This window comes from Charadrius vociferus, unplaced genomic scaffold (assembly GCF_000708025.1).
Source record: "Charadrius vociferus isolate BGI_N301 unplaced genomic scaffold, ASM70802v2 scaffold343, whole genome shotgun sequence".
NCBI lineage: Eukaryota > Metazoa > Chordata > Aves > Charadriiformes > Charadriidae > Charadrius > Charadrius vociferus.
The window spans coordinates 503,458-519,615 of record NW_009647952.1 but is presented as its reverse complement, the minus strand read 5'-3'; the positions used below and the strand labels follow the sequence as shown (position 1 = coordinate 519,615).

Here is a 16,158-nt window from a genome sequence, read left to right as displayed (position 1 = left end):
TGCATATTCAAACGAACCAATTCTGTTCTCAGAAATGCTCACTGAGCAGATACCTACTAAGAAAAAATAGACGCTCCTCCAGCTACTGATGATAGCTTGTTTCTGCAAGTGTGGCCACGTAAGAGCAGGTTATCAATTCTGAAGTGAACTAGTCATCCCACCTACTAGCTTCTCTGCCAAATTACTATAGCTTTTAATAGAAAAATAAATTACATTGTTACTACACTGCTGTTTACCAGCAAGTGCTCAGCATTTTCATATTACAGGAAAGAACACCTTAACAGACCATATACTGTAAGAACTACCTTTCCTACAAATTGAAAATACATTTTAAAACTCATATGATTTTAAATTTCAAGCCATGTTGAGACATACAAGCCTAAAATTCTAATTATTGAACTTGTGTTCACTAAACAGCTTTTCTCCTGGTATCTACAGAGGGTTAGTAATTGTTTACCACCAAAGAAAGCTTATCCATAACTAGAATTTAATTCTAGACACATTACCGCTCCAACAGTAGATTCACCATATCTCATTGCTGCAGCTTAGTTTGAAAGAACACTGACATTACTACTAATTTATTTTTAGTGACTTTAAAATTGTTTCTCACTTTAATGACCTCATGTTTGCACTTTCTTCTGCTCACTCAACACAATTCTTCCAGATATGTCATTTGAGAACACACTCTCATTTACCATTTCTTCTCCAGTTATCATTTCTTTCACTCGCAGTCACTCACATTAAAAGCATTATAGCTATTAATATTCCTAACTTCCTTGCTAAAATTGATACCTGTGACTGGATAAAATGCTAAAAGCTCAAATACATATTTCATTTCAGCTAAAAACATAGAAAAGCTGTCATTTGAAAGGTAAAGAAGCATGAAATTTTATCCCAATTCCTCCACTTCCATGGGGTTTTTAAAGCCTGCATAGCAACAGAAAAATATTGTGAAATCACCGTGTAACAGTAGACTGAAGAGAAGAAGACAGGTACATTTTAAATATCTTTTCCCTATGTTGACAGAAAGCTCCAGAAATTACATTAAAACAGAAGGAATGCTAGTGCATTTACTAGAGTGCAAGTTATCAACAAAAATCAGAAAGAGTAAGCCTAAAACAATAAGCATTGAAGTCAGAATTCACATTCACATATTTTTCCAACTTAAATTTAGTACACAGAAGGTTCTCTGTCATGTAGGGATTGGAGCACCGCTCATATGAGGACAGGCTGAGGGTACTGGTATTTTTTAACCTGGTGGGCAATCTTAATGTGTATACTTAACGGGAAGAAATAAAGACTGAGCCAGACTCTTCTCAGTGCTGCCCAGTGGAAGGACAAGAAGGAATGGGCATAAACTGAAGCACAGGAAACCCCATTTAAACAGAAAAAGTTTTTTCTGTAAGAGTAGTCAAACACTGGCACAGGTTGCCCATAGAGATAGTAAGTAGACTCTGCATCCTCAGAAATAATAAAAATCAGCAAGGACATGGTCCTGAGCAGCCTGCTCTACTTGTCCCTGCTTTGAGCAAGTCAACTTGATAATCTTCAGAGGTCCCTGCCTCTGTAGTGAGAGAGATTTTGGCTGAGATGATGCTCCACAGATCAGTATTGATCAAAATTTCAACTGAAGAGAAAGAAGTTATTATCTGTTTGGTAACCTCATGTAGGTGACAACAATAGTGTCATAAATAAAGTGGCATAAAACCAGGCAACTGTACAAGTACACAACTAAACCATATAGCTGTTACGGTGTCTATAGGACACAACAAAAATGTTGCAAAGGGAGCAAGGAAAATCTCAGCAGAATCAACCACAGCTGGAATATAATGCTTAAATACATGGTAGAGGGGGCAATCAGCTGGCTAGCCTTTTATTTCAAGGAAGAAGCCCTTATCTCAGCTAGGCAAATACTGCATCTTTATTTTTCCAGTTTCTCCGTAGCTAACTCTCAGACTGCATCATACAGAGGCAAGGCCAACTAGACCAACTGTCCAACAAGGAGGGACAACTCAAAACCACATGCAATAAGCTCTGGGAAGAAAACAATCCTGGATTCTGAGTGAGGAATGTGATACCATCATTCCTAACTTGCCTGGGCTGCTCCATACTGGGCACAGCCAGCTCCAACAGACCCACTGTAGGGCAGAGCTGACCCCTCAGCCAAGACGGTGGTGCCTCTGGAAAAACATATGTAAGAAAGGGTAAAAAACACTGCACTGCAGTTGTGAGAGGAATGGGGAAAGCATGAGACAGACACCAAGATCAGCGGAGAAGGAGTGGGAGGAAGTGTTCCAGGTGCCAGAGCAGAGATTCCCCTGCAGCCTATAGAGAAGACCACAGTGGAATAAATATCCACACTCCAGCCTGTGGAGGACCCCATGCAGGTGGGACATGTCCTGGATGAAGCTGAAGTTCATGGAGAGGACCCCACGCAGCATCAGGCTTGTGGTAGGAGCTGCAGCCCTTGGGCGACCCATGCTGGAGCAGTCCGTTCCTGAAGGACTGTACCCTACAGAGACCCATGTTATTGAAAGACTGTATCCCATGCGAAGGACCCACACAGGAGCAGGGGAACCATGTGGGGATGAAAAAGCAGCAAAGAGCAGCAGTTACAGACTGACCACAACTCCCATCCCTATGGAGAGGACGCACACTTTTCTTTGAAAATCTGATTTTACAAGCACCACTTCTGGCTCTACTACTGCACCATTTTTGCAAGGGTATGTTTTTCTTTAAAGAGTGAGCATGCTTAGAAGCTCTATTTAGTGACTTTGGAAATAACATGCATAGGATGGAGATACAGGAAAACCAAATATATCACAAAGCTTTTCGTTTAAAGATTAATAGATTTAAAAATAAATGCACGAGGAAAAGGCTTCACCAAGAATACATCGGAGAAATTAAATGAAACAAATACGATTACAGTATTACATAATGTACTCTAAGTACATTACCAGAATGCAATTCAGGTCAAGAAGGTCCAAGCTAGCCTCAGCTTGCATTTTAAGAACTGGCCATACTATAACTTGACTTGCTCATTTCTTTTCCAAGGCTTTCAGAAAGTCTTTAAAATGTGAATACAATCAAAATCGCATTCTGCCATCTGGAAAGCAAGTTTGCAGGTGTTTGTGTACCCTCGGTTCTAATGGCTCTCAGAGGAAACCCCAGCTCCTAACAGAAAATTAGCAATGCTAGAAATCCTCTCTCATCATCAATATTAGCATGACATTATACAGGAAACCCTTGCTACCTTTGTATCTGCATTCCTTGAACACGGAGCTAATTAAAACTGCAGTCACAACAAGTGGATCTATTAAGACACTAATCCACCTTGACTAAGCTGAAAGACAAATGCACAGAGCAGCAGAAACTGTTGAGAAACAGAACACCAGAAGCACACTTACCTAAATTTAAGAAATCTGAGCTGGAAGAAGGCTGAAGCGAACTGTGTGTGGAAGGAACTGCAGATCCTGAGCTTGGATTAAGAAAGTCCCCAAAGAGGTCTGGACCAGACAGGGCTTGATTCTCTGAACCTGATGACATTGTGAATGGGTCAAAAGGATCAGCTAAAACAGAAGCAGAAAACAAAATTATCTTATGAAAAAAATTAGTATAAACAAAGTTGAAAAAGCTTTACTCCTCTGGGGGCACAAACAAATGGTAGGGTTCATGTTGGTAACTCCAGCAGCCTTCTGAGACTTTTTCATGGCAGAGCATTACCATCTGCCCCTTTCTCTAGACATCTGTACTTTCATGTTGGTACAAAAAGTATTTCAGCCATACACAGTATGAACAGCTATGTCTTCAAACACAAACCTTTAGCAAGGCTGCATACATTCAATAACATTGTTAATTTCATCCACGTAAGACACCATAAATTTGAGTGATCATCTGGACAGGAACAGAAGAACTACATTTTAAAAATGCTCTGTAATGCCAAACCTCCAAAGAATTTAAACAAAACAGACTATTAAATTACTAAAAAGAACATCAAGTAAAACATTGATACTACCACTTTGACTTGAAGGCATTGGTGACTCTGGGGAAGAAAGAGCGTCAACTCAAGAATGAAAATCAACAGAAGCAAGGCTTTCAACAGGTATCCAGTGATCACAACGAAGAAAAAACTAATTGGAAGAGTATTTATAGTCAGCATGGGGTAACATGTGACAGTCAGCTGGAATTATGGCTTGAGATTTTCCTGTTTCTGCTGCCCTCTAGGGTCAAAATCCTCAAGAGTCCAGGGACTCCTGCCAGATTCACTCAGAAGCTGAAGAGAAGGAATAATTCTGCCATAGTGCCCTAGCACATTCTGAGGTGATGGCCAAATATTGTCACTTCTGCAACTATCTTTCTCTTATCCAATTCAACAGTAGAATGAGATACATACATGACTACTGCTCAGGTGTTCTATGGAGTAGATATAAGGCAGACATTGGTAAAGAAAGATAAAATAATAAAGCTTCTCTTTCATAGACTTTTGCCTACGTAAAAAAGGTAAATTAAGTGGTTTCTCATTGACCACAGTAACAAAGTTCAAGACTGAATTACTTTAAAAGAAAGAAATATCTGAAGTCACGTAATTGCTCTGTAAAAACACTTTGCAGCTGTATGTAGATTAAAGTTTTCAGTCCAAGTGCATTACTTTTGTGCAAATAAGCTAAACCTTGTAAGAGTTTCCCAGATTATTTCACTAATATTGTCAAAAATCTTACTGTTAACTTCAGGCAGAGAATTGCTATTCCCAAAGGTTTAGCCATGTGACAAAGAGCTAGCTATCCATTGGGAAGAGGAACAGAACCTCTAAATTAAAACACCTTGTTTTAAATGCCAAATAAATAGCAGTATGTAATATTCTCTTTCAGGATACAGACCTACCAACATCATCAGTAAGACCAACAAGAAAACACCTTTTAGCAGTACCATTATCCTACTGGTTTGAACAGTAATCTACAGCATTTCCAGTTGCCTAGCAGTCTTACACGATTAACACTGAAAAATCCCACACGGACATTTGACCCAAGCAACACAGCTCTGTACCATATTTAATGCTATTGCTTTATGTATAGTGCAAGCAAGCAGGAAGTTATTACAATTCTATGCCTTAGCAAGAGAAATTTTTTACAAATGGATTTAGAAAAGAATCTAGCATATAACATTTGTATGGGAAAGCTATGGATTCTTTAAGAATACTGAATCTCCTTTAAATTCAAAATTTGGTACTTTTCTGTTTATGTGTTTTAAAGCTAACAGCATATTGGCAACATAACAAAATACCTGGATAATATACAGTAATTTCTCTCCTTCATGCAGTAAAAACACTTATTCCATACAGATTATTGCTATAACATGTCTGCAGTGTACAAGATGAAAACATGGCCTCATTTTCTAGGCACAAACAGCAGTTTCTATTTGTTGGCCAGCCAAAGAGTATTGATGTTAAATCTACGTACCTGAAGACATGGCTGCTGCTGAAGACGTACCCTGAGTAGCAGCTGGACACTGACCACTGAAAAATAAATCTGTTCCTTGCCCGAGAAGATCTCCAGTGGCCTCTTCTAAAGTCTGTGATGCATTACCCACAAACAGATTATTCAACAAGTCTGCATTACTTGATGAAGAGTTTATTTCTGAGATAGGTTGTTTCTGTTCTGATGAAACATCAGAGTCTAGTCCCAGTAGGTCTACATTCTCTTCAGGAAGAGATTTTTGTAATGGTGCAGATGGAGCTTCAAACAGCAACTCTCCTTCTGGAGTAACAGAATCTTTTTCATCAACAATTACTGCATTTTCTTCACCTGGAAATGTAGGGAATTCCTCATCTGAAGGATCACTCTCCTCCCTGTCATCAGACAGTTGAGCATGATCATTTTTAGACGAACTGTGCTCTATTCCACTTTCCAGACTTTTTCCTTCTTGAATAAAAAGAAGTAACAGCTTTAGATTACCACAACTCTTCTGTCAGCTAGGACAAGACAGACTTACATGGTGAGACCATATGAAATCAATCCTTAATCAATCAAAGCTCTTAAAAGAATTCATTAAAAAGAAGACCTAACTGTTGCTTACCACCTCTTTGCACAGAGTGGGCAACAGGGCAGCTCGCTACCATACTTGCCACTCTGCAAGGGCAGGTATTACGAATTTTTTCAAAATGAGACTGACTTGGACATTTGCCTCAGGACATCGTACCACTTAGCACTCAGTGATGGCATTCAGTGACAGCATAACCAGTTACTGACATTTTTGCCAACAAAGCAGAACCCAGAAAAAAGACACACACACTATAAAGCTACATTTTCTCAATCCATACATACTGATCTGGACCCCACTGGCTAGTCTGCTTTGCTTCCTCTGTTCCTCAGCCAGCCTAAATGGGTCTCTGGGAAAGCACAGGCTTCCTTGCAGAACTTTAAGGCTAAGATTTTTGCAGAAAAAGAAAAATTTAGCTCAGTATTTAAGTTACATGCAATACCAAAACACATTACTTTGTGTTTATCCAAATGAATTGGAGTGAGTACTACCTGCAGAGCTCACTCTTTAAATAGCTTTTTCTCGTGGTCTGATGAAATAGTGACAGTTGCTGTGTAAGAAGGCTTAAGCACTCGTTGGAAGGTGTACAAGACAAACATACAAGAAATAGTTACTTCAGAGGAAAACCTGTACCTTTCCAGTCCAGAGAATGAAAGAAGTTATTTGCATCAGTACTACTGCTGTGTGGGGATTCTGTATCGGTAGGTGCACTTTCTGAAGACTGCTCCAGCTGGGATGCTTCTGCTTCATATTGTGCAGTTGAACCTGGTTGTCTAGGCAGCTCCGGTTTCCCTATGAAACAGACTTTAAGCCAGAACCCTTAGGAGAGAAACTTCTAAAACACTGTTGTCATCATAGCAGCTGGTATTTCACTTCCAGACTGACTGCTATAGCAAGACAACTGTCTCAAATTATCTGCTACTCTGCAAAGGCAAATTTCCACCCTCATCTACCTTTGAAATTAGCATTAACTTTATTTCAACTGAAAAAGCTGGTAAGACCCTATTTTCAAGTGTAACATTAAATCAGACTCATACCAAAACACTCAACCATTCTAATTATATTTTCATACAAATATAAAAACTACCTTACTTGTACCAACCAAGCCCTAAAATATACAAGAGCTATGAACAACGTCTGCAATAAGGAACAGAACAAAAGAAAAGAGCAAACACAGCTATAGAAGAAACCCAGAGTGTAAAGCCAGAGAAGAACACGGAGCCTCAAGGAGTCAAGTAACACAGTGTGCTGTGATTAACTACTCCTTACTTTTCTTATTTTACTGAGATCAGATAGTAAGTGACTCTTGTGTAAGACTGAGCTGGGCTGAGTTACCTACTGCTTATTCAGTTACCTGCTATATCATCTCTCAAAAAGATTTCTTCAAGGCAAATAAGAAGACTCCCTAAATTAACAAGAGTTCATCCACTGTTTGAAAAGAATGGGATGAATGCCTGGGAAAAAAGCTATTTGTCTAAATCTAAATACCAAACTGGTAGAGCACTGGTAGAGCACCTCCTTCTACATACTCAGTTGTAGCGACAGAGATGCTGAAAAAACAGTGCGTCTCAGAAAACTTACATGAAACGTCATGATTCATGAAATAGTGCAAATTCATTTTTAATAAGGCAAGTTTTATAAAACCAGTTCACAGCACTTGCTTTTGTACTACTCCCTTCCCACCAGTTTGAAGAAATATTTTCAATGGAATTTGAAACCTTTACATTTCATTTATCAATGAGAAAATGAAAGTGACTTAAAAAATGAGTAATTTTTGCAGATCCTCATTATCGATGAAACACCTTAACTCCAATGAGCTAAAGGTTGTATTCACAGTAGGATTTTTAAAAATCTAAACACATTAAAGTTAAATAGAAAAAGACAAGATAGAATCAACTACCTTGTATCACAAGAAATATAATTTAAGGTGTACCATGGTAAGAGCAGAGAGTAAGATCTCATGTATGGTGTACTAAAATCATTACAGTAATCTCCACTGTGCTTTTTATTCTGGAGTCACAGAGAAGGTTTAAGAGCTTTAATGAAAATGTCAAAGCTAATTACTGATATCAGGAGAAGAAGATAGATACTGAATGGCATTAACTGGAATAAATGCAGTTATCTACAGATGAAGCACAGAATACATAGTATTATAAAAATTAAACATCTTCTGGACTACATTACAAAAAGTTAAGAAATTGAATTACATTACTTGGCTATATATAAGAAGGACCTTGATAGAAACATTTTTAGTTAAGACCATTTGTAAGGAATGCTCAGGTGATTTTGAGTGAAGTGATAATGGTGCTGGTTTAGACAAATATAGTTCTTTCAAGACATCTTGCCTGCAAATCCCGGCTGTCACAATTCTGTTTGCTAAAATCCCTGCAAATAGCATATCCATAGCTTTAAAGCAAGCAAACGTAAAGACAGTGGGGGTAAAACAAGGATAATTATAATCCATTACTGAGGGATAATTTCTACTCCTTCATGCAATAGGAAAAAAAAGTGATATTTAAAAAAAAACAACCACCTTTTAAATGTCTTTCACTTAAAGGAATATCAGAAGTGAAACAACAGACTCAAACACCAAGTACATTAGAGACTATCATGTTCTCTAGTTGTTCAAGAGATTCATTACCAAATTTCGATAAAATCTCTTGTTGTTCTTCTCGGGTAGAGAAAAGGATCTTGGGATTCAGTCCCTTTATATTCATGTTATCCCATGGTGGCTGTTCACAGCTAGGTCTATCTCTGGGCTCCACCTCTACTTCCAGATTGACTTGAAACAAATCAGGATATTTTTCTTGTATGTCACAAGCATCCAGATCATACCTGCAAAGATGCATACAAAAAGATTCTTGATACTGATGACTAACTAAATTAAATTGACTGCAGTCCAAGACAAAACTATAAAGCAGTTAGTATAAGGCTTAAAATAGGTTATATTTGTTTACTTTTTCCATATATTTTAAACAGGTGATACTTTGGTACAGATTTTTTTTTTATCTGTGAACAAAACATTGTTTCCTTGAGATGAGAAAACAAAAGAATCTTATTGCAATTGAGGTCATCTACTTCCTACACTGCCTATATTTCCTCCCCCTGCCATATGTTGGTTTGGCATGATAAACAGTTTCAAAGAAAACTTCCAAAGTCTTACAAAAGGCTGTCAACATACTTGGCAAATTTCACTGTGGTGGCATTTCGGGGCACAAAACCTGTGTGGAACTGAATCTGAAACATCTTCATTGAAGCCATCTGTTGAAAACAAGAAATACAGGGAAACTGCATAAATTCCCATGAACAGTACACATAGCATTCTGCCTTTAATTTAATGCAAAGTATTTTCAGTATTAAAATCACAGAATCATAGAATGGTTTAGGTTGGAAGGGACCTTGAAGATCATCTAGTTCCAACACCCCTGCCGTGGGGAGGGACACCTCCCACTAGACCAGGCTGCTCAAAGGCCCATCCAGCCTGGCCTTAAACACCTCCAGGGACGGAGCTTCCACGACTTCTCTGGGCAACTTGTTCCAGTGCCTTACCACCCTCAGACTGAAAAATGTCTTCCTAATATCTAAGCTAAATCTACCCTCTTCCAGTTTAAAGCCATTCCCCCTTGCCCCTGTCACTACATGCCCTTGCAAAAAGTCCCTCTCCAGCTTTCCTGTAGGCCCCCTTTAGGTACTGGAAGGCCACAATAAGGTCTCCTTGAAGCCTTCTCTTCTCCAAGCTGAACAACCCCAACTCTCTCATCCTGTCCTGATAGGAAGGGTGCTCCAGCCCTCTGATCACCTTTGTGGCCCTCCTCTGGACCTGCTCTAGCAAGTCCGTGTCTTTCCTATGTTGGGGGCTCCAGAGCTGGATGCAGTACTCCAGGTGGGGTCTCACCAGGGCAGAGGGGAAGAATCACCTCCCTTGACCTGCTGGCCATACTTCTGATGCCCAGGATGTGGTTGGATTTCTGGGCTGCAATTGCGTGTTGCCAGCTCATGTTGAGCTTCTGGTCAATCAGCACGCCCAAGTCCTTCTCCTCAGGGCTGCTCTCCAGCAATTCTCCGCTGAGCCTGTATTTGTGCCTGGGATTGCCCCAACCCAGATGTACGACCTTGCACTTGGCCTTGTTGAACTTCATGAGGTTGGCATGGGCCCAGCTCTCCAGCCTGTCCAAGTCTCTCTGGATGGCATCCCTCTCCTCCAGTGCATCTACCTCGCCACAGAGCTTGGTATCATCGGCAAACTTGCTGAGAGTGCACTCAATGCCACTGTCCATGGCACCAATAAAGATGTTGAATAACAGTGGCCCCACTACTGACCCCTGCGGAACGCCGCTCGTAACTGGTCTCCACTCGGACATCGAGCCATTGACCACAACTCTTTGAGTGTGACCGTCCAGCCAGTTCCTTATCCAGTGAGCAGTCCCTCTGTTGAATCCATGACTCTCCAATTTAGAGACCAGGATATCGTGCGGGACAGTGTCAAACGCGTAGCACAAGTCCAGGTAGATGACATCTGTTGCTCTTCCCTTGTCCACTACTTGCTGTATCTCCCTCTTAGAAGGCCACCAGATTTGTCAGGCATGACTTGCCCTTGGTGAAGCCATGTTGGCTGCTACCAATCATCTCCTCTTTTTCCATGTGCCTTAGCAGAGTTTCAGGGAGGATCTGCTCCATGATCTTGCCAGACACAGATGAGACCGACAGGCCTGTAGGTCACTGGGTCTTCCTTTTTCCCCTTTTTGAAAATAGGGGTTATGTTTCCCCTCTTCCAGTCAGGAGGAACCTCACCAGACTGCCATGACTTCTCAAATATGATGGATAGTGGCTTAGCAACTTTGTCTGCCAGTTCCCTCAGAACCCACGGATGTATCTCATCAGGTCACGTGGACCTGTGCACCTTCAGGTTCCTCGGGTCGTCTCATACTTGGTCTTCGCCTACAGTGGGTGATTCTTCATTTTCCTAGTCCTTGCCTTTGCCTTCTGTGTCATGGGTAGTATGGCTGCAGTCTTTGCCACTGAAGACTGAGGCAAAAAACTTTGGCTTTGTCTCTATCCCGGGTGACCAGTTCTTGCGTTTCCCTCTGGAGAGTGCCCACATCTTCCCTAGTCTTTCTTTTCTCGCTGACGTACTTACAGAAGGATATTTTAAAGAGTTTTTTTTGCTAACATTTCAGTTTAATTCCATGTATACGAGATTTAAATGCAGTTTAAGATAGAACTCAGATAAATCTATTAGTACCAGAAGCAAACCAAAAGACCGTGAACCACATACCTCCCATCATTAACCTCAGACCAAAGCCTACTAAATATTTCCAGACTCTATTCTAGAGACTGAAAATGCATAACCTTTCTTGCTTTTCTAAATAACACTAACTCAGAAAAACTCAATACCCTACTCAAGAAATGTGTCATATATAAAGGAGTCCATTCAGAAGAGTTTTAAATGTAGCACATTTAAAAGGAGACATCATATGACACGCAAAGAGTGCTTTTTCCTGTGCAACTTCGAGTCAAAGATTAATCCCAGACAGAAGTATAAGGCTTTTCCAAATGGATTCATTATAACCATTCAACTTTCCCAACTCTTTCTTCTGCTAAGAGGAAAAACTACTTTCCCATGCCTGATCAGCATATGTGAGAATCCCAAAAATGCTACTATAGAAGATTCATGTAGCTCCTGGTCTTGCACAAATCCAATACAGCAAACTAATAAATCCACAATGTATCTTGCCCGTGGCTTTAGCTACAACATACATGGAATAGTCTTGCCAGTCCTTTCAAAGGACGGCACACAGTAATAGTCCAGTAAATATGATATAATAAAATTTAATTATGAAGGCTTTCATTGTAAATATGCATTTATTGAACATCATAACCAGAAATCAAGTAACAGGCAAAGCATTGCCAGCAGGTTGAGGTGATCTTTCCCCTCTATCCAGTGAGGTCACATCTGAAGTCCTGTGTCCAGTGCTGGGCTCCTCAGTACAAGAGATATGGGCATACTGGAGTTTCTCTGATCCATCCATCCCTACCCTGACCTACATATGAAAACCTGAACACCATATTAAATCAGTTTTCTTAAACCGTTGCTATGCAAGACATTTCCTAGAAGATAAACTAAATCCTCTCGAATTAACTGAGCAAGTAGGAGACAATCACAACGTAACAGCTCTAGGCACTTAACTACAATATTGAAACATGGTGGTTCACCTCCTTAAATGTTCTGCTGAGAGCTTCACAGGGAAATTTAGTGTGCATAAAACTAGGGACACATTAAATATTGTTCCATCAAAGCTCCAAACCAGGATCATCAAACACTGTTGCTGTATTATGTGTTATAGCAGATAAATGAGAAAATTCTGATCTTTTCCAATCAGTGAATAAATGTCAGAGAAACCACATCAAAAAACCCCTATCATCATTGAAATTAAGATTGCACAAGAAGTATAAGCTAACCTTGGCTGAACTTTCCCCAGCTGCGTGACGTCACTGATGACCTTGAACCATACACTAGTTATTTTTGTGCATTAGAGAATCATTTCACTGAGCTTTCAGTTTTAGGGTGGTATGGAAAATCTGGCCTGTAGCACTGTGAAATAGTCTGGAACCTCTGCAACATGACAAGATTTGATACTCACCTTCCTACACACGAAGTAGAAAAAATGGGGAAAATTGTGTTTCAGTAATAGTAGATATGTATGAACATGCTTGTTTGCCCCAAATGTATGGAAACTGTCTGAAAAACGTTTGGATCAATTCTCACAATGTTGCAGGTTATCCTAAACTTTGCACTACCCCTCCCTATCTTTTATATGGATGTCCAAGTTTAATTTGAGTTACTCATCTGGAGAAAAAAAACAATTCTTTTTAAAATTTGAAGACAGACTTCATTAGCAAGTTTTCTGTGATCTTGCAATACATTTGCATCCACAGTTGAATTAAAAAAGGAAACATGCGTTCTCCCTAGGAGAACAAAGACCAGTAAGAAAAATCAGTTATAAAAACCCAACTGAGCTCCGGAAATAGGGTACAAAACCATATGAATTTTTCTGGCCTGTTTTTTAAAGGCAGTCCCTGGAATTCCACTTTTCTATTGCAACCCTTGGGTTGCAATTTGTGTGTACAGAATTAAAAGTTTCTGGCTTGTTGTGCAACTTATCAGATAACAGTCACTGCCTCAAAAACCTGACCAGAGGTTTTCCACAAAAATACAGTAACTATCACTACTGAAGTAATTTCCAGAAATGCTTACCAAAGCATCTACATGCAGAGCACAAAGAATGGACACACTACTAGGCTTGAAAAGGCTGAATTCCCAAGTACATGAAAACCTCACACATTTCTTTGTGAACAAAGAAGAGCAAATAAAGTCATGTACTTAATGAGATCACAAATACAAGTATGATACGATACAAAACTGCAATGAGAAAAAGCAAATCCTCCATGTAGGCTGTTAAATTTATCATTACCTTGGCTTGTAGTCGGCCTCCTAGCGTTGACCTGGCATGATAGATCACAATGAGAACATCTCCCTGGACTGTTATGCCTAGTGGAATTACTGCTTTCCCATCTTCAATTTTATACTCCCTGAAGAAAAACCATAACCACAGTTTATTTCATTTTAAGAAAAACAGCCCATTATTTTATGTTTAGTTTGGATTCTCCAAGGCCTTCAAAGCAACCCGTAAAAGTCTGCTTCAAGTTCTTATTACAGAGAAGGAATTAGCTCTAAATGATTAAAACTCAAAAGCAGCTCTAAAAGTAACAGGATTAACAGTTGCCTACAGTAGAGCAGCAGATATATTTAGACCCATAGTGCTCAAATCAAATATGGGAAAACCATGTCTTCAAGGAGCTGCTGGGAAATACAAGAGAGATAGTATTAAGAAGAAGCGGTTCCAAAGAAAGGTGCAGAAAGAAACTGCAGCTGCACTGCTGTGATATGTTAGGACTCCCACTGAGGGGTAGTGGTAGCAAAAAAAGATGGCAAAATGTTATTAGAACACCCCACAGCTGTTTCTGTTCCTGCTGTCTCCAAATTCACTGAAGTCCTTACGGGGCCTTGATTGATAGGAAAGCTAGAAGGACTTTGGTATTCTCTCGTCTTTCCTCTGTCTGTGACTACCTGCACCTAGTACTGCTTGTACCATTTGCAATTCCGGTGCTGAACTGCAACAGCAGACACCAGTGCTGTACAGGTGCTAATAAGCATTCCCCTTACAGCTACTGTGGTTGAGGGATCCTTACTGTTTCCATGACTGAGACATGATGTTCAGTTCAGTACACATACACCGGGGATCAATCTTCCTAGTTTATATCGCATGGAGTGAGAGGAAAAAGGGTCTTGCTTTCCTCTGCTTCCCAGTCCTTACCTTGCTTGCTTACCTCTGCTTTCCTGTGCCACCCCCACTTTCTGCAGGAAGAGATCCAAGCTGCTATTATAACCACATTGTCTCTTCCCCATGATTTACCTTTCAAGATCAGCTAAAGGGGACAGAGGAGCTGTTCCAGACAGTAAAGGTGCTTTCTGCTCAACTGGCACATGCAAAATCATGCTTTCTCCTCACAGTAAGGACTTCATATTTAAGTTAGTCTAGAAAAACATAATGTGCTATTTTAGTGCAAATCATAACCCGTACTTACTTCATTTTGTCATATTCCTGGGAGGTAGTGGTTATTCTCTCATCTCCCACATAAACTTCACAAAAAGGCCTGCAGCCGTTACGCTGCTTACTGAAAAGAGGAACTGGAGTCATGATGATTGATCTCACAAGGATGGGCTTGCTGTGAGGAATAATGGGTTCTTCAGCCATCATGTCACACATGTATTCAATGTATCTGCCAAAGACAAAAGATACTAATTTAGCCAGAGAACCAAACTCTAAAAATGGGTGAACGCAGAGGTTGAGTTACTTCTGTTCACATCCAGCCACTAAGTAGTGAAAAGTGGTAACAATAAAACACTAGGAACACTTATTAGCACTTCCAGCAATCACATTTTTAAATTTGATAGAATTTCACAGGGGGGAAATGGAACAGAAACACAGATATATATTTATGATCCCTAGCCAATCCCTTAATTTAAGGACAGCAACACAGTTTCTGTACAAAAGGCCGATTGCTACATCACAACAGAACAATATACTGCCCAGAAAATTGCACACATCACTGCATATGAACTCATCTGCACCTGTGTCTCACCTTCCAGACAACTCCAGATGTTGCTTTAGGTCTATAGCTTTACATATTTTCCCTTTTAAAACAAACTAGCCAGTCCTTGTGCAAAGGCCAAACTACATCTCACCAAACCAGGAGAACTATTTATTTTGCATCTTACACATAATGGATCCAAGTTGCAAAGCAGTTCTGAAGCCAGTAGCTCAAAGCTGCATAAAGACTTCAAATTTATCCTCATTAATATCAGTTATCTTGTAAAAGACCCATTAAATATATTCAAAGAAAATCTGTAATTTATATTCAAACTAATACTTCTCACCTTTCTAAATCTAATGTTTTTGTAGGAAACACCCTTACTAGTAGCGTCACTTGCTACTGAGATTTTATCATTATAAGACTTATCAAATTAAATCAAATTATTTATTTAAAACATTTGTCAAAGTATATGAAAGCCACCTCTGCATGCACTCCTTTAAAAAGCAGAACACATTCTTACCTAAACAGAAATCATTATTGGTCTTTCCACAGAACATGCAATATTCTGACACAGTAGAATCATAAAATGGTTTAGATTGGAAGGGACCTTGAAGATCATCTAGTTCCAACACCCCTGCCGTGGGGAGGGACACCTCCCACTGGATCAGGTTGCTCAAAGGCCCATCCAGCCTGGCCTTAAACACCTCCAGGGACGGAGCTTCCACGACTTCTCTGGGCAACTTTTTCCAGTGCCTTACCACCCTCAGACTGAAAAATGTCTTCCTAATATCTAAGCTAAATCTACCCTCTTCCAGTTTAAAGCTATTCCCCCCCTCATCCTGTCACTACATGCCCTTGCAAAAGGTCTGTCCTGGTTGTGGCAGGGATGGGGTTAATTTCCCAACGGAGCCGGCAGGGGACACAGATATTCCATGCCATGTGATCCATGCCCAGGTTTGGGGGGGG

The 16,158-nt window shown here is 40.0% G+C and overlaps 1 protein-coding gene across 1 annotated transcript in view; it reads right to left on the bottom strand.

Annotated features, from left to right (window-relative positions):
• GAK (cyclin G associated kinase) overlaps positions 1-16,158 on the bottom strand; it is a 69,384-nt gene that overhangs the window by 11,694 nt on the left and 41,532 nt on the right. The window contains exons 15-20 of the mRNA XM_009883308.1: positions 14,683-14,877; positions 13,509-13,626; positions 9,218-9,297; positions 8,678-8,871; positions 5,457-5,918; positions 3,408-3,569 (exon numbers count right to left, since the gene is read on the bottom strand). Coding sequence (XP_009881610.1) covers positions 3,408-3,569; positions 5,457-5,918; positions 8,678-8,871; positions 9,218-9,297; positions 13,509-13,626; positions 14,683-14,877 — 1,211 coding nt within the window. The remainder of the gene's footprint in view (positions 1-3,407; positions 3,570-5,456; positions 5,919-8,677; positions 8,872-9,217; positions 9,298-13,508; positions 13,627-14,682; positions 14,878-16,158) is intronic.